General features: G+C 37.3%; 3 protein-coding genes across 4 annotated transcripts; 2 read left to right on the top strand and 1 right to left on the bottom strand.

Annotated features, from left to right (window-relative positions):
* The first annotated feature begins 5447 nt into the window (after positions 1-5447).
* LOC110894303 lies at positions 5448-11722 on the top strand. 2 transcript variants are annotated; one of them, XM_022141508.2, is made up of 3 exons: positions 5448-5752; positions 11183-11278; positions 11421-11722. In XM_022141508.2, exons 1-3 carry the CDS (start codon positions 5507-5509, stop codon positions 11469-11471), a joined length of 393 nt encoding a protein of 130 aa, XP_021997200.1. In that variant the 5' UTR covers positions 5448-5506; the 3' UTR covers positions 11472-11722. The 2 variants fall into 2 exon arrangements, with proteins under 2 accessions (XP_021997200.1, XP_021997199.1); XM_022141507.2 differs by having other exon boundaries at positions 5454-5752; positions 11205-11278.
* Positions 11723-13188: 1466 nt separating this feature from the next.
* Positions 13189-13743, top strand: LOC110892554. Its single transcript, XM_022139710.1, has one exon. It carries the CDS (start codon positions 13189-13191, stop codon positions 13741-13743), a length of 555 nt encoding a protein of 184 aa, XP_021995402.1.
* Positions 13744-17086: 3343 nt separating this feature from the next.
* On the bottom strand, positions 17087-17865 carry LOC118485014. The gene is made up of 2 exons (XM_035981213.1): positions 17667-17865; positions 17087-17397 (listed from the first exon to the last, which is right to left on the bottom strand). The coding sequence occupies exons 1-2, from the start codon at positions 17863-17865 to the stop codon at positions 17087-17089; spliced, it is 510 nt and encodes a 169-aa protein (XP_035837106.1).
* Between the last annotated feature and the right edge of the window lie 442 nt (positions 17866-18307).

Genomic DNA, 18307 nt, shown 5'->3' on the forward strand with positions numbered 1-18307 from the left:
AACACTTTTATTCTCTTTTTATTTAATACGAGGTTTATTTTTTTTTAAATCCCCATAATTACCGGGTTAATATTTATCACCTACGGTATTTTACCCGTTTGTTAATATTAACGTGGTTTGATTACCAAAACCCGTTTTTAGGGTGTTACACTTTCAGTTTCGGGTTTCATCACTTGTCGGTTCGGTTCGTTCGCGAGTTGACTCATTACTTCAACAATTATGTTACATATATTTTACATGAAAATATGATTCGGTACATAACATTACCTACACGTAACTCGTTCGCTAACACACACACACACACGCCTCGAACCACATGCTAGCCACGGTTGAGTCGTTAACCACAGTTGACCGTTTGACCCGTTGTTCGACCAAAGCTGACTTGCTTCCATATGACCCGCAAACTCTTCTGTTGGTTTCCAGCACTTCAAAATGCATCAAAATACAACAGCCACCACCAATGTCGTTACGAACCATCTAAATCAGACTCAAGTTCGCCTAACATGTTGCGTAAACACTTAGATGTAATAAATCTACGGAAAATAAGAAGGTTACCAAGGAAGATTCACTCACCGGAACTCGTGTCGCTACACCACCGTGAATCACGATGCTCGTTGTTGTTGCCTTGTCCATCGGGACCCTCACACGCCGCCACCACACGCCACACTCCACTGTGCAGCCCCTGCCCGACGACACCACTAAAAACTACCTAACACCACCACGTCTGCAGCCAAGAACTGTCGTGAACCAGTTTGCGATGCCATGGTCCACCGCCACGAGATCCGCCATTGATGTTGCTCGAACCTGCTTGACGTTACGAGTCTCGCTTAAAAAATAATGCTTATATTCTAAAGAATATTATCGAGTAATTATATATGTATATATGTAAATTGCGTTTAACTTATAGATTTAAAATATATATTTCTGATAAATATATATATCTTTATAGGTTAAAACGATACCGCTCAACCAGTTAAACAATATGTTTCGCTCGTCGCAGGTTATTATTATCTATAAATAATAATAATATACTTTAAAATATGTACCCCTTTTCCGATAATTAGGGTCAAAAGTACGAGTTATCACACCATCAATCCAAAAAGAAATGTGTAATTGTTTTACAGAAGAAGTATTAAAGAATATATTTTGAAGAACTTGGTGATGATGTCTTTTCGAAAAAGGAACAAATCGTTGTGGTTTTAAGATATGCTGATAAATTAGGATTTGTGAAGGAGCGATTTATTGGCATTGTTCATGTTAAGGAAACAATCGCGTTATCTCTCAAATCTGCAATTGATAAATTACATGCTCGTCACAGTTTAAGTTTAGGTAGGGTTAGAGGCCAAGGATATGATGGTGCAAGCAACATATCCGGTGAGTTTAATGGTTTGAAAATATTGATTTTAAAAGAAAATTCTTCGGCATATTATGTTCATTGTTTTGCTCACCAGCTTCAGCTTGTTGTTGTAGACTTTGCAACCAAACATCTTGAAATTTTTAATTTTTTTAAAGAATTAACAGATTTAATAAATGTTGTTGGTGCATCTTGCAAAAGAATAGATTTGTTAAGAGAGAGTTTGAAATTGAATTCGAAAGTTGAAACCGGAAGTGGTCAGAATCAAGAACTCTCACTTGCAAGAGCCTGAGAAACACATTGGAGTTCTCATGAAAAAATGATTCTCCGTTTGCTTGCATTATATCCTGTTGTTATTGACGTGCTTGAATATATAGAAACTACGGGATCTAGTGGTGCTCACAAAAGTTAAGCAAAAGGACTTCATATATACATGAAAAGTTTTGATTTTGTATTTTATCTACATTTGATGAAGCACATCTTGGGAGTTACTATTGTTTTGTGTGAAGCTCTTCAAAGAAAGGATCAAGAGATTACAAAAGCAGTTAGGTTGGTTAGATCAACCAAAGAAGAATTACAAAGGTATCGACTTGAAGGTTTTGACTCGCTTTTAAAAGATATCACATCCTTTTGTGACAAATATGAGATTGAAATGGTTAACATGGAAGATGAGTATGTTGACCCGAAATATCGAAGAAGGAAGACCAACATCACCAATCGTCACTATTATGTAGTTAATAATTTCAACACGGTTCTCAATATGCAAATTTTAAGAGCTTGGAAATCGTTTTAACGAGGTAACTACTGATTTGCTTATGTGTATGTGTTCGTTGAGCGCGCGTTGTAATTTTAGTGCCTTTAATAAACTAAAGTTGCTAAAGTTGGTCCGTTTCAGTATGATTTCACTTTTGATGAGAAAGACTAACTTATCTGTCAACTTGGCCACTACATTAGTAATGTGAAAAAGGATGAACAGTTTGACAACTTGAATGGGGTAAGTGATCTTGCCAAAAGGATGGTGGAAACAAGCATACACATTGATTATCCGTTGGCTTATCGTTTAATAAAGTTGTCACTAGTTTTACCGGTTGCAACGGCTAGTGTTGAGAGAAGTTTTTCTTCAATGAATCATGTGAAGACGGAATTGCGTAATAAGATGAGTGAGGGATATATGAACGATGCTTGCATTTGTTACATCGAAAAGGAGTTCTTTCAACAGGTTGTCGAAGATTTAATGCAACGTTTTCAAAAGATGAAAACTCGTAAGGAACAATTATAGGTATTTTTTAAATTTGTAAGAACCATCGTATCTGTATTACATGTTTTTTTAATTTCTAATGACCATGCTTTTTTATTATTGTATCGTTTTTTATTATGTGATGAATCCTACCCGAATTTTTTTACATCCGGTCCTATTATATTAGGGTATCTAAACAATTGAAACCATTGGAAAAAAAAATCCTGGATCTGCCACTGATTCGAAGGTAAAATTCGGTAAAATATTGGTACCGTCTAGAACCAGTATTGAACCGTAAGTACCAGTACTGAAAACGTCAAAAAGTGGGTACTGAATCGGTGCTGAAAATAATTTGGTACCGATACCCGGCACCAAATGCTTATCCCTAATGTGTATGTGTGAACACGCATATGATTTAAGTGCGTATGTGGTTGATGTTTTTGTATATAATTCGTGAGATTCCCGCACCTGATGCGTTAAGAACTCGTACCCGTACGTAAGTCACGATATACCCAAAAGGATATCTGCAACCATAAAAATGAATAAAGGTATCAGTTCCGATAATACCGATATCGATGTTGCTCGGTTCAGTCGGTTGGTATCGGTTTGTGTCATCACCAATACCGACCCTTGTTATAACTTACCATACAAAAAATAACTCTATTTTGAATTTAAATATATTTTCGAACACAAATGCGTATTCAACTTTAAAAAAAGTTATTAAAGAAAGATTATACAAAATAAAAATTAAACGGGATTTTCAACGTAACTGCATATTCAACTTTTAAAATTAATTAGCGAACAAAAAATCAAAGTTAAAAACATATATTATTTAAAGTATAAAGATTTGATCGAAACTTAAAAATAAAAAAAATAGAAAAAAACAAAACAAAACAAAAAACCCTAAAAGGCACTAAAAGACAACGGACTAAGAATAGTAAATCCCTCACACAATCAAAAATTGGCATTGATGTATGTTTGTGTGAGCCCACTCGGGGTGGTGATTTGGGTGTTTGTACCTAACTCCCGCCCCAAACCCCATAGTCTAAAGGGAAAAACATGGACTGGAGATCGGACCTAATTTGATCGGTTGGTACCGGTTCGATGTGGCGTGGTGGGACCGTTCGTACATGGGTTTGGGCATGCCGCATGCTGTATTGGTTTTATAAATTTGGGCTGCAATTTTGGTTATTTGGGTTCAACAGTTTATCCACTTTTGGGCTAAATAGTTTCGTTCACTTTGGGCTGCAACTTTTGCTCTTTTGGATTTACCAAGTTTTATCAATTTTGGTAGAACAAATTTGATGATTTTGTGGAATTTGGACTACATATTAAAAAAGTTATGTGTTTAAAAAACGAACAATTCGTAAGAATAACTGATAATTCTAATCTTTATTCATCAAAATACAATCCATAAAAAAGTTATGATTTTGTGGAATTTGGACTACATATTAAAAAAAAATTATATGTGTTTAAAAAACTAACAATTCGTAGGAATAACTAACGATCGTTAATTTTATATGGATTGTATTTTGATGAATAAAGATTAAGATTATTCTAATAATTCTAATCTTTAAGTCAAATATCTGTTCAGTAAACTAACAATTCATAGGAATAACTAATAATTCTAATCTTAATTCAAATATTTGTTCGGTAAATTAACGATCCATCGAAAACAAAATAATTTTAATATTTATCGTGCAATGATGGGAACTATTCGGATATTGTAGTTTTCAGAAAATATCTACATAATGATAACAACTAGTCTTAAAGACCGTGTTGGCGGGCGGGGGCGGCAAAACCGTGCTACTAGTGTTGCGGGGCGGGGGAATAAAACTGTGCTAAGTAGCAACTGGACGAGGGCCACAACCGGAAAACGACGTAAAACAAAAAATACGATTTTTTTTAACATCAAATGCCTCACGTGACTTAAAACATAGACAAAGTCAAATTTATATCGGCACGTATTAAAAAGTCGAGGGGGTAAAAAACCTGAGGGACCAAATGTGATTAGCAAACACCGTGTTAACTAGCAAACGAACAACGACCAAATCCATAAGAAAAATGTAAAACAAAATTTAATAAAAAGAAAAAAGACAAAAAAAAGAAAAGAATGTACTATTTCTTAAAATGTTAAGAATTGATATCCATAGAGAATTAGAAATAGTAAAACCTTATTGAATTACAAAATCAATTAACAATAAATGTGATATACTTAAGGTAAAGTTTAACTAACGGTCCACTGATGAAGTGTGATGAAATGCAGGCTCAGGGAGCCAAAGTGTAGAAAACGGAAGATAGGGAGGTAAATTGTAATTTATTCCTCAATCCATTCTAGTTTTATGAAAATTGTCATATCACCCATAGCAGGCTAATCTAGTTTTTATTATTTTTTAGACGCAACAGATTGATCTTGACGCTTACTTTTAGTGATCGCTCAGTTATATTATATTACGTTGGTTCATCTATTTAGTTTTGTTTTTCCGTTTACATTCGTAAATCGTTCGTTTATACTGTTAGCGAGTGAACATAAGCGAGCACGTTTATTTCGCTAAGGAACGAACACAGACACAATAACTTCATTCGTTTAACTGATTATCTTCAATCGTTTACTCAGTTAAATTTAAATGAACAAACACGAACATGGATCATTCAAATCATTTACAAACCAGCGAGGCCCAATTTCACCCCGTTGACTCAAGTCTCCTCTCTATCATCCTTCATCGGTTCGGTTCTTCAAATTCAAACAACCCAAAAACCGACCCGATAAACACCCTAGTCGCAATCTCCCGATTCACAAGGGCATTTCCGTCCTTTACCACCCTTAAGTATACTTTTTTACTTAAATAAATTCCCAAATTTCTTACACCAACACACACACACACACACACTTGCTTCAGAACTATAGACCAACAATGGCGTTATCAAGTATATCAGTTTTGAAACCCAACAACCATTGTATCTTCACCTTCACAAGGTGGGTTCACGCAATCGCGCAGCCGCCACCGTTGGCCGGTTCGATAAGCCCATCAGCCGTAACAGCACCGGTGGTTTTGCCTGAATTTGAAAGGAGTACAGATACCATTGATAATAATGATATCGGATCCGGGTTTTATGTTGGACCCGGATCTATGGAGCTCATGGCTGTCCCCAAGAAAAAGGTGTGTTTTTTCAATCTAATGTTACTCATTTCTTTTAATTGTTTCTGAATCTTTTGGATTTAATTGTATATGTATTGTTACATGTTTCATTGTTGGATGCTTGGATTTGATTGTGTTGAGTTTGATTAGTTTGAAGTTGTGGGTTGTTGGTATTAGGGTTTAGGGTTTTAGGGTTTATGTGGTGTTGATATTATTGGGTTTTTTGAAATTTCAGATTTTTGATAAATAATCTGAATTGGGTTGCGTTTGGTATTACATATTTCATCGTTAGGTCCTCAAATTTGATTGTGATGAGTTTGATAGTTTGAAGATAAAGATTGTTGGTATTAGTTTTAGAGCATAGCTGTCAACAACGAATAGCGGACAATAGTGACAGGCTACCTATATGCTACATAGCGATAGCGATGAAACAACGAGCGCTATTTCATGGTTAGTGATAAACTAGAAGAAAATCTAGGAAATATTTTATATGTGTATTTTATCCAAAATAATAATAATAATAAAATATATCAAAGTAATTACAAAAATCTCACTATTTTTCGGAGTTGACTGTCATTTTCGTCCATGTGGTTTGGTTTGGTGGAAAATGCCACTTCAGTCCCAAAAAAATTTGCGCCATTTTCCTCCCTGATATTCTCGAAACGTGCCATTTCAGTCCAAAAAAATAACACCAGTTAAGAAACTCAGTTAGATCAAGGGTAAATTGGTCATTTTACATAGATTTTTTATTTTTTTAAAAGTGAAAGTGAACTAATTTTAACGTTATTTTACTAATTTCGTGAAAATAACGTTAAAAGCGGGGGACGGTTAATCATGCATCATGTGGTAGCGTTGATAGCCGAAAGACAAAAGGGTACATGCACTAATCGGTCTTTGTCCCGATTGCTGAGTGTTATATGCCTTATGTCCAAGGCTTGATGCAAAACTACTATCGAGCAGGGGGTCTCATTGGAAGCAGCCTCTCTATTCCTACTGGGTAGAGGTAAGGTTGTCGACATCTTACCCTCCTCAGACCCTACCTTAGCTTTGCTATCGGTGGGATTTACTGAGTATGATGATGATGATGATGATGAATTCAGGTTTTAAGAGAAAAGAAACAAAAACATTTGCAGTTGACCGGGTTCGAACCCGTGATCATTCAGTTGGAAAGAAACGAATCAACCAGCTTGCCACAACACATTTTGTTACAAACTCCCATTCGTTTATTTTTTAACATGTGTTACAAACTAAAACAGTTGGTTAGGCAATCTGCTTAATATTTTCCGGTTTCCATTTTTCACGGAGAACGGTAACACGGGGTGCTTTGTTGGGTGCGGAGAGCCGCTTAGCCGGTGGTTGGTTGAATCGTATGTCGAACGGATGCATTTGCTGTAGGGTTGATCAGGCTAGTAATAATGGCATTTTTGGGTAATGGATGAAGAGGGTCACCTGTTAGGTTTTTTTACCCAGGTGGAACTGATTGATTATCTTGTATTTATGATCAAGAAACAAAATGAATTAAATATTAGTATTATTTCTACGCTTGCTGCTGTACTACCTATATGTGTGTCTATTTTTGGACACTGCATTGGCATTGCTCTTCCTCCTTTTTTATTCTCTCTTCTCGTTTTCTGTTTTGTTTGTGCTAAAAGATCTCACTTTTATATTCGGAAACTTTCGCGAATTTGTTGGTCAGCGAAGGCGATTGATTCCTCATTCGTGTTTCAACTGTGTAAACTCAGTTTTGGTTGGATTGATTACGATTTTTGGTATGATGAGTATCGGATTTTAGTTATGTTTAAAACGAGCTAAACTTTTGCTAGCAATTTTGACGAATTAGGACTCCCGGTTAACAAGGGAAAACGTACAACATATGTTAAAAGAAAAACGAATGGCAGTTTGTAACAAAATGACCTGTGGCGTGCTGGTTGATTCATTTCTTTCCAACTGAATGGTCACGGGTTCGAACCCGGTCAACTGCAAATGTTTTTTTTCTTTTCTCTTAAAACCTGAATTAAAAAAATAAAAATCTATGTAAAATGACCAATTTACCCTTGAGCTAACTGAGTTTTTTTAACTGGCGTTAATTTTTTGGACTGAAATGGCACGTTTCGAGAATGTCAGAGAGGAAAATGGCGCAAATTTTTTTTTTGGACTAAAGTGGCATTTTCCACCAAACCACAGGGACAAAAATGGCAGTTAACTCCTATTTTTGCAAAATCCTATATAGCGGTAATAGCGCCATCAATCCGCTTCGCAAGGTAGCGCGCCATAGCGATTGCTATGGGCGATATAGACATCTATGGTTTTGGGTTTATGTGATGTTAATAATATCTCGTCCTTGTTCGTTATATGTTATTGTTCTTAGATGTTTTTCACTGGGTTATCTTTTTCCTAAATATGGTTATCTAGGAGTAGTTATATTAATTAAGAATCCCGTTTCCTTAGTTGATAAATAAAAATCATGAGTTTTCTGTTAAAAAAAAGCTGTTAGTATAAACAGAACCATTTAGGTTTTTTGATCTGTTGATGATATAATTATAAGCGTTTTGATACATACCCATATCCAGAACCCAACCCGTACCCAGATCCAGAACCCAGCCCGTACCCAGATCCAACTGCTGCAAAGAGCTCAAAAAAATATCGGGAAGGATACTAGCGGGAACAGTTGCAGGAGGTTTTTAGGGCAGTTTAGTAACTGCTGTTAGTGATAATATTAGTATCAAACTATGTTTAATTTCTTTCTTGTTCAGTGTTTTTCTTATTATCTTGAGTTTTGTATTAGAGAGTTGCCCTTCTTGAATTGGGCCTGTTGCTTTAATTTCAGTATCGTTGTTTGAGTTCCTTTCATTTGGTTCCATTGCCGGGAAACTCAATTGACGTCTCAGTTTCTGAAATCTAGAGATCAATCCTCGCCATCAATTTCGCATCCAACCCTCGCAATTAATTTCAAATCCAACTCTCACAACCCTAAATCCAATCCTCAAATCCCATCTTCACAATTAATTTCTGAGATAACGATGGCACCTTCTACCCGTGGTAATCCAGATTCAAACGCATCCAATCCAGATCCTCTGGCTGCACAATTGGCAGCAATTGCTTACTCCATGGAGTCGTTACAGCAAGAGGTGGCGGTTATGGCAGGTATGATGATGAGGATTCTTCAGGGAAATTGAGTGGCGGTTATGGCAGGTATGATGATGAGGATTCTTCAGGGAGTAATCAGCGCACCTACCGACCATACACCAAAATCGATTTTCCCTCGTTCAGCCAAGGGGACCCGCGTGGATGGATTTTGAAAGCAGAAAAATACTTTCGCTATTACCATATTCCTGAAGAAGAAAAGATGGATGTAGCCTCCATGCATCTGGAAGGCGATGCATTGGACTTCTATTCGTGGCTTTCAGGAGATCAGGAAATCGAGTTTTGGGAAGATTTGGTGCTTGCTTTGAACAAGAATTTTGGGCCAGCAGAATTCCAAAATCCGAATGAATATCTCTGCAGTATTAGACAGACGGGTTCGGTGCAGGAGTACCGTCAGGAGTTTGCTAAGAGGTCCTCTCGAGTCACAAATTGGCCGGACCATTGCCTTCTTGGCGTGTTCCTTAACGGTCTAAAGGAAGAGTTGAAGGCTGATGTCCGCATTCAGAAACCCAGAACCGTATACAAAGCTATGAGTTTGGCATTAGAGTTTGAGTCTAAGGTAAGCCCCAAACACTCAGAAAAAACTCCCAGTTCTAATCCTGGCAGCAAAACCCACTTCTCTTCATCATCAAACCCTGAAACTATGGCTGTTGCTGCTCAAAAACCACCAGAAACACGGATTTCTGAGGCAGAAAAACAGAACAGGTACATTCGTGGGGAATGTTTCCGATGTGGCGAAAAGTATGGACCGGGTCATCGCTGCAAGTCGGGCACCTTCAAGCTACTAGAATTGGCAGATGAACCAGAAAACCATGACAAGTCCCAAGTGAATACGGATGCAGATTCATCAGTTGTTACCGCCGAGATCAGCCTCCATGCTCTTTTTGGTAAACCCAATCCAACCACTATGAAGCTTAAAGGCATCTTGGATACTATCGATGTCCTGATTCTGGTGGATAGTGGGTCCACCCACAATTTCATCTCCGATGCTCTTGTCCGTGAACTAAAGCTGGTAACCCAATTTGTAACTCCTTTTGGTGTTCAAATTGGCAACGGTGACATCATCCGTTGTAATCGGCTCTGCAAGGATGTTACTATACAGCTTCCCAACCTAAAAATCATCCAGGACTTCTATCCGTTTTCCATTGGAGGAGCTGATTTGGTGCTGGGAATTCAATGGTTAGCTTCACTAAACACTGTCCAAGCCAACTGGAAGGATTAGATGGCAAAGAATACAAGTTGCAGGGTATTCCATCCAACACCAAGGATTCAGCAAACTTACAACATCTTGCTATTGGACCGCCGATTAATAAGGGGGGAGAAACTGATAAACAGCCTTATTCTGTGATTAATCACCGATGGATTCACACCAGGGATCAACATCAGCCTCTCTTGGAGTTACTTATTTCTTGAAAGCACTACACTCCTGCAGAAGCAACATGGGAGAACTACAAGACCTTCGGTGCTCAATTTCCTGCTTTTCGCCTTGAGGACAAGGCGTTTTACCAGGAGGGAAGTAATGATACATACCCATATCCAGAACCCAGCCCGTACCAAGATCCAACTGCTATAGCGATAATAGCGCCATCAATCCGCTTCGCAAGGTAGCGCGCTACAGCGTTTGCAACGGGCGATATAGACATCTATGGTTTAGGGTTTTGGGTTTATGTGATGTTAATAATATCTGGTTTCTTGGAGTCTTAGATTTCAATAAATTATCTGAATTGGGTTGAGTTTGATATTGCATATTTCATCATTGCTCAAATTTGATTGTGATTTATAAGAAACCTGGTACCCGAATCGGGCCTGAAAAGTACCCGAAGGCCGAAACCGGGTATAGTGAGAAACTGGTTATAATAAACTTTATTGTAAAGTTGTTACATACAAGCTTGAAATTATTAAAGCTATAGAATTGATAGAAATGTGGTTGATAATTGGATATCTAAAGCTGATTTTCGAGGTGAGTTTAAGATTAGATTACGGGTAATTGGTATCCCAAAAGATCATGTTTAACCAAATAAGTACATAAACGGGTATATTCAATCCCCGCAAAAGCCAAGAAGTAATGGGTATTCAATGTGAATGAGACACATGTATACTTGATTATGAGACTGCAATTACCTATGTCTCTTTCGTTGTCGTCCTTATTCGTTATCTGTTATTGTTCTTAGATGTTTCTGTTAAAAAAGCTGTTAGTATAAACAGAACCATTTAGGTTTTTTGATCTGTTGATAATATAAGGGTTTCTTGGAGCCTGAGATTCGTGTAATCCGGATTAGAATTAAATTTGTTGATATTGTAGCTCAGATAAGTTGGGTTGATGATGCAGACTTCTCCTCACAAACGTGGAATCAGAAACGGACCCAAGGCTTTGAAACCTATTCCGGTGATCATTCGTTGCAAGTAAGAACTCTGATTTATTAGGTTTCTGATATGCAGCTTTTGATCTGCAAATGATGGATTGCATCAGAGAGAACCGAGAAGATGATCTCCTTCTTAAAATGGTTAGCATTATCTGAACGTCGTATGTTTTTGTTTGTTGCAGGGTATGTGGGAGAGTCAAGCTGCCGCATTTCTTCTGTTGCAGTGGACTTAGAGACGGTGATGGACAGAATGGTTCCACCAGTTGATCACTCGTCCGTGTCGATCTTATTTCAGATCCTATAATAGACATAGAGTCACAGGTTGTTCTGAAGTTGTTTACTTTTGTGTTTGAAACAAGTAGAACTGAAAACGGCCAATCAACTGTTCCTTTGCATCTGTTTAATAGTTTAGTTTACTCCTTTGTTGAATAAATCCGATAAATTATCAATTTATGATTAACAAAGATTTAAGATTGAAGATGAAGAGAAGTGGCAAGATGAAGCTTTTGGTTGTATATAACAAAGTTGTACACTTGATTACATACATAATAATTACATAGTACATGTGTGTTATAAATTTTAAGGCCATGTTTGGCTTAGCTTTTCAAAACAATTTATGACTTTTTGGAAAAGTTAATAAGTCACAATGGAGTGACTTATTGACTTTTCCCCTCACATAACAATTTCACGCCAAAAACCTTTTAACTTTTCAAAAAGTCAATAAGCTAATAAGTCATTAAAATAAGCAATCCCAAACACCCCCTAAATCATGGAAACATCTCCAAACATAGCACCATAACAATACTCAACTCTACATGGGTTACTGTCACGATGTACTGCACAATTTTGGTGGCGGTGGTGGTAGGAATCGAAGTACTCTTGTGTCACTTTGACGAACATTTTCACCGACGAAATATGTGGCATCACAAAAAAAAAATAGAATATACTACAGTAACACAATTATAACACAAGAAAGCTTATCAGAAGACCATCAAGTGTGATTCTTCTAGTCTCACCATTTTACGTATCTTTGAGAATGTATTACTTGTGGGTTTAACAAATTATAGAAGTCGCGTAGGTGTTCAATACACAATTTTTATCATTGCATGGTGTTATTTAATTGTTGTTGACAAGGGATATGAATATAGGAAAGAATAAACCTATATTATACTTGAAGTACTCGGTACGAGTTTAGTTACAAGTCACCAAATATTGTTGTACATAACGCTTACGGTGATTGTTAACAAAGAAAGTTTCTTTTAACAATTAACAACTCTATGTGTATATACAAAAATGTGTAATAACATTAACAAGTATATTGGTGAAATCTAAAAAATTATGTGTACGTGTACGATGTTAAGTATACCAAACAATTATGTTTATCATTATTGTATGTATCTTTATCAAGATGTTTTCTTACTTATTAAGAACAACAAAAGTAATTAGTTAGACGAAATAAATATTGGTTTATACAATTTTTTTAAGACATGTTAACATGTATTTCAACACTTGTATTACTTTATACTCTAATTTTAACAACCCCATATTCCAAGTCAATTTTCCTTTTTAATACATACCTCAACCGACATAAATCCGTTATAAATGGCTAGATTTTCGAAACTTGAAGCTCCCAACGGTTATAACCAGTTATACCCGCATAAAAAATCCGATATAAGATACCCAGGTACGATAAAAACTTGATTTCAAATATTTTAGTTAGCTACAGTTCACAAAATATTTTAGTTAGCTACAGTTCACAACCGATTTTTTCCCACCTCTGCAGTTAGATAACACAATTCGTTTTGTTGGTTTTCAAAATACCCCAAATGTTTCTTGATTTCCAAGTTACTTGTAATAATCCATATAAAAAAACTTCTAAAGTCAAAATAATAATCCCCAAAATTGACTTTTTTCCTAGGGTTTAACTTCAAAACCCTCAAGAAACCCCAAATGGGTACAACTATTTCCATCCCCTTCTTCCCCATCTCCGGCGACGAAAACCCTAACCCCACCGACACCGGCACCATGTCACCACCCCAATCCGACACCCCCACCACCCCACAACCCGATCCCACAACCGAACCTTCTAAACCCCAAGAAACCCAAAACCCTAATCAAGAATCAACAAATCCAACAAACCCAGATGTAATAACCGATGAAAATGGGAATCAAGAATCAGAAGAGGAAGGTGAATGTGGGTTTTGCTTGTTTATGAAAGGGGGTGAGTGTAAAGAGAGTTTTATCAACTGGGAAAAGTGTGTTGAAGAAGGTGAAAAGAATGGTGAAGATATTGTGGATAAGTGTTTTGAGGCTACTTCTGCTTTGAAGAAGTGTATGGAGGCTAATCAGGATTATTATGGTGTGATTTTGCAAGCTGAGAAGGATGCTGAAGAGGAAGTTAGTAAGCAGTTGGATCAACAGAAAGAAAGTGGTGTTGCGGGTGAGTCGAATTCTGAGTCGAGTTCATCGGAGAAGAAAGAGGAACAGGAACAGGAAAAAGCATAGATTTTGAAGGTATTTGAGATGAGAATTGAGGATGTGTTACTTGATTTTATTGATTTTAGGAATAAAGATGATGAATTTTGGTAGTGTAGAGCCAAATGAGTGATTGCTTGGCTATACTGTTTAACCTTTATAAATGTGTTATCTTGAAATACTTTTTTATTATACTTTAAATTGATAATGTTATACATGGAATGTTAGAATTGTTACATGTGTTATATTATCTGAAAGCTGTTTGAATTATCATTGGCCTTTGGTTTTATGAAATGTTTGGGGAGTCATTGTTTAGGTGAAAAACTTGCATATAAAAGTTTTGAGAAATTTGGAACCTGGGTTCCATAAAGACGATTGAAGCGTTTTGATCCTGAAAGAGGCGCGAGGTTAGTCTATGTATATCCGGATAAGCTTTATTTGAAACCAGAAATTGCGTGTCTTTCGTCTGTTTTACGTTATTACATATACGTATCAACCTTTTTATCAAGTAATCCTTTCGTAATCTCTCATCTGTCTGGTTGTTTTTATACACGAGGCGGTTTAAGCCTGTTCAGAACGCCTTTTACAGCCAGTTTTGAAATAAGTATCATTAAGGAGGATTACATGGTCAATTATGCCTTTAAATGGACAAAATCAAGGATTTTACTCAGTTGTTTGTATGAGTCACGATCATAGTTGTTAAAAGCCATCGCCTCTTGGGCCTAGGCCCATTTTCCAAGCTAGGCGAGGCAATTGCGCTTTAATTCTCTAGGTGATGGTTCCGGCGCAGATTTCGGCAAGATTCCTAAATTCCGGAGATTATTTCTAGCAAGATTTTAGCCAGATTTCTACTTTTATCGGGTTATTAGATTTTATCACCCCCAACTATTGGCTATTGGCCGATGTCACCCTCAACTATCACTTTGACGCCCGTCACCCCCAACTTAACACTTAGTGTATTCTGTCACCACGTTGTTAACTAATCACTAACTTTTGATCTTGTTTCTATACTTTTGGGGTGTCCTAAGATCCCTATGACACCCCCAAAAGTATAGTACCAAGATCAAAAGTTAGTGATTAGTTAACGACGTGGTGACAGAACACACTAAGTGTTAAGTTGGGGGTGACGGGGGTCAAAATGATAGTTGGGGGTGGTAGCGGCAAATCCAATAGTTAGGGGTGATAAAATCCAATAACCCTCTAAAGAAAACTATTTTTCTACACTAATATTTACAACTTTTGGTACTAAATAGATGATATTAAATGTTATATAATAGCTTCTGTTTATTTTATTTAAAGAATAGTATTAATTTTCTAATACGTAAAATATTTTAAATTTTTTTCATTGTGCGCTCTTCTTTTCTCAGGCCCTCGCTTTTTTTGCGCCTTGTGCCTAAGCCCCGGGCAAGGCCTGTGCGCCTAGCGCCTTTAATAACTATGGTTACGATATTGGATTATATAAGATAAACAAGGTATCAAATGAGTGATTGCTTCTGTATCCTGTTTAGCTTCTTAAATGTACTGTCTTACTTTATTTTGGTTACTTGAAAATGATAATGATATACATGCAATGTTAGAATTGTTAATTACTAATACTTGGTGAAATCTGTTTGCATTCTGCTATCAATTGCCCGTGGCTGTTAAACAAAACACACCACTAACGTGTCATATGGGGTGTACGACAGGGAGAAAATGGCAATATGGGTCGTATTACAGTGTGAAAATGGTCATGTGGGTTGTATGAGGGGTCAAATCCACCTTAGCTGTCCCTGCTTCTATCATGCTTGCAGCTCACATCTATATGCTCTGATCTTTCTTTGAAAGTTGAGTTGCAATTTTGTTTATCACAAATGATAATAGCCGCCGAGTTCAGTTGCTATTCTTTTGATAATAGCGATTTCATTTACAGTGTGTGTTCGGACAATGTTATCACTTACCACATGCTGAAGTGAGTCTTCTAACTCATTGTGCAGCCTAATACATGGATCAATTGACCTGCATATGTCACTGCTCTATACATTGGTCTTCCCTGCATGAAGCTTTATTTTCTTTCAATATCAAACCCTTTAGCAGGGGTGTTAACCGTCTTGGGTTGAATTGTTCGACCCCAACACAACCCATATTTTTAGGCTTGTGGGTTGTAACAAAATAGGTTAACGGGTTTAATTAAACAGGTTGTGGATGGTCGGCCTTTGTGACGAAACGGGTAGAACATTTTAACCAAGAAATGGTTTTGGTGTATTTTCATCAATGAAACCACCCTTCCACCTTTTAAACAACTGGGGACTATCCGCCACATAGGCGTCAACTAAGCATATGTGGAGGACCATCCCCTTGGGGACTACCCAAGGGTGTGGTGGATGCTCCTCCCCCATTTTTTTATTATTATTTATTTGAATTAATTAATTAATGAAAACAAAGTAAATAAAAATAAAAAATTTACATTTAAATAAAAACCTTAAGTTACATTTAAATCAAACCTAAGAAAACAACACACTTTAAAAAACCTAAAGTTACATTTAAATAAAAACTAAAAAAAACACACTTAAAAAAAACCTAAAGTTACATTAAAAAAAAAACTACACTCCCCCACTCCATTTTTCCTAATTTTTTCCTTCATCATTTGTAAAATGGGACGGTCTTCCGGTGGATATTCGCTAAGGTCGGTGGTCATTATTTTTCATTCCTCCAACTGCTGCGTTTCTTCTTGCCTCCTTTGCTTCTCCTCGGCTTGTCGTTTCTTCACCTTTACCTTCTCGGTTTGCGTCTCGGTAAAGGTTTCGTTGAATGCTTTCAACTCGGCCATAATACCTTCCAACTTCGAACCACCACCACTTCCTGATGCGGCTTGTTTCCTTTTTTTCAACTGCTATCTTTTTACTTTTGTCCCTTCCTGGGGGACGTTCTTTCTCTCCAATCGGCTCCTCCTCATACTCGGGCTCGTCGTTGATATTTATTTGGCAACGACCGGTTGAGCCTCCAACGCTATAACTTCCTGACTCGGAAGTTTTAGACCATTTCGTTGCTCGTTTTGCACTTGCAACTTCATTTGGAGTTCTCTTCCATTTTGGTTGATCCTTTAGGGTAGAGGGTATAGAGTGCGGGGAGTCGATCGGTGACTCACACTCACCGATCGGTGACTATACCCGGTTGATGAACATGATCGGTGAGTTGGAGAGAGGTGAGCAAAATCGGTGTATAGTCACCGAATGGATTGAAGAGTGATGGAGGAGAGAGAGAGAGGAGAGAGGAACCAATCAAAAAATATATAACTCAAACACCCTATGGTGATTAACCATACCCCTTATTGAGTGCAAAATGGGGAGTGGAATGGAGAGTTGACATGGCATAATATTATTGGGTAGGATTTCACTCAAACACCATAGGGTGATTTGACCATACCCTCCACCCTTACAATTTGCCAAGCACGGACATGTGGGAAAGAAGTTTTTTTGTCATTTTCGTATAAACGCAACGCTTCATTGAAAACATTTTCGTGGTTCCACCAACTCGGTTTGTTGGCGAGCGTTGTGTTATAAAACCCACAAAAGCGTTGGATCAACGTATTCATCTTGCGCCACTTGGAGCTGATAGAATCAGTGGTTTTGTACTCGCCTTGTTCCATAATCGCGTGTAATATATCAAGGGCTTCTTGCCAAAACTCATCGCTTTGTTGATTGTTACCTACAAGTTAGTCACAATAATAATAATATTTTGTTAGAAAAATATAGTGTACAAATAAATATTAGTAACAATAATAATACAAAAATATAATGTACAAATAATATTTAATAACAATAATAATATAATGTACAAAAAATAATTTTCTAACAATAATAATATTTTACCAATTATAGGAGACGTTGAAGAGCTAATATATGTCTTTGCCAACGCCTCTTCCGTAATTTTTTACCATGGCCGTTGTTGTTTGGCGGCTGCGTCTTCTTTTTTACCCTTTCTCTTTGTATTTTTCTTTTTTGAAGGTTCAGGTTGCGTTTCTGACACAACCTCTACGTCCTCATCTTCTTTCTCGATTTGTGTTGGACGTGCTTGTGGCGGTGGTTGATATGGCATATTGAGCGGGTTTTGCATTAGTTGATGCATTTGATATGGCATTTGGTTGAACGGAATATTGGGTTGTTGCATTTGCATTGGTTGAACGGAATGTTGGGTTGTTGCATAGGGTATTGGTTTCGTTGGTTGAAAGCGTTGGGTATTTGTTGGTAACCCGCAAAAGAGTTTTCCATTACGGGTGTGTAGCCGGGTGAAGAAAACGGGAGTGAACTTGAGTTGGGATTATTTGGGTTGTAGGGATCCATAATTTTTTTAAAGGTTGGGAGAGGATTTTTTATAAAAAAAGGTGAAAAGTGGGAGTATTTGGTAAAAAAAAAATGGGGTGAAAAGTGGTTTAATTTATAGTGGTGGGGTTAATTTTTTTTTTTTTAAATAAAGAAGTTACCGTTAGGGGGGGGGGGGGGCACAATTTTCAAACTTTGGTCCGTCTCCAACCGACGTCTCGGAGAGGACGGTGATGCCGCGACGGGCCCGGGGGGGATGGGTGTGGGACGACCCACGACGCAGGGGATGGGCCGGC

The sequence above is a fragment of the Helianthus annuus genome, chromosome 12 (assembly GCF_002127325.2).
Source record: "Helianthus annuus cultivar XRQ/B chromosome 12, HanXRQr2.0-SUNRISE, whole genome shotgun sequence".
NCBI lineage: Eukaryota > Viridiplantae > Streptophyta > Magnoliopsida > Asterales > Asteraceae > Helianthus > Helianthus annuus.

What these genes read in the sequence shown, in the direction of transcription:
- LOC110894303 (XM_022141507.2), top strand. Translation starts at nt 5,507, where the DNA reads ATGGCGTTATCAAGTATATCAGTTTTGAAACCCAACAACCATTGTATC. An exon ending in TGGCTGTCCCCAAGAAAAAG is followed by an intron (nt 5,753 to 11,204) that starts GTGTGTTTTTTC and finishes TTGATGATGCAG; the next exon opens with ACTTCTCCTCACAAACGTGG. An exon ending in CCGGTGATCATTCGTTGCAA is followed by an intron (nt 11,279 to 11,420) that starts GTAAGAACTCTG and finishes TGTTTGTTGCAG; the next exon opens with GGTATGTGGGAGAGTCAAGC.
- LOC110892554 (XM_022139710.1), top strand. Translation starts at nt 13,189, where the DNA reads ATGGGTACAACTATTTCCATCCCCTTCTTCCCCATCTCCGGCGACGAA.
- LOC118485014 (XM_035981213.1), bottom strand. Translation starts at nt 17,865, where the DNA reads ATGCAAATGCAACAACCCAATATTCCGTTCAACCAAATGCCATATCAA. An exon ending in GAAAAATACAAAGAGAAAGG is followed by an intron (nt 17,398 to 17,666) that starts GTAAAAAAGAAG and finishes ACTAACTTGTAG; the next exon opens with GTAACAATCAACAAAGCGAT.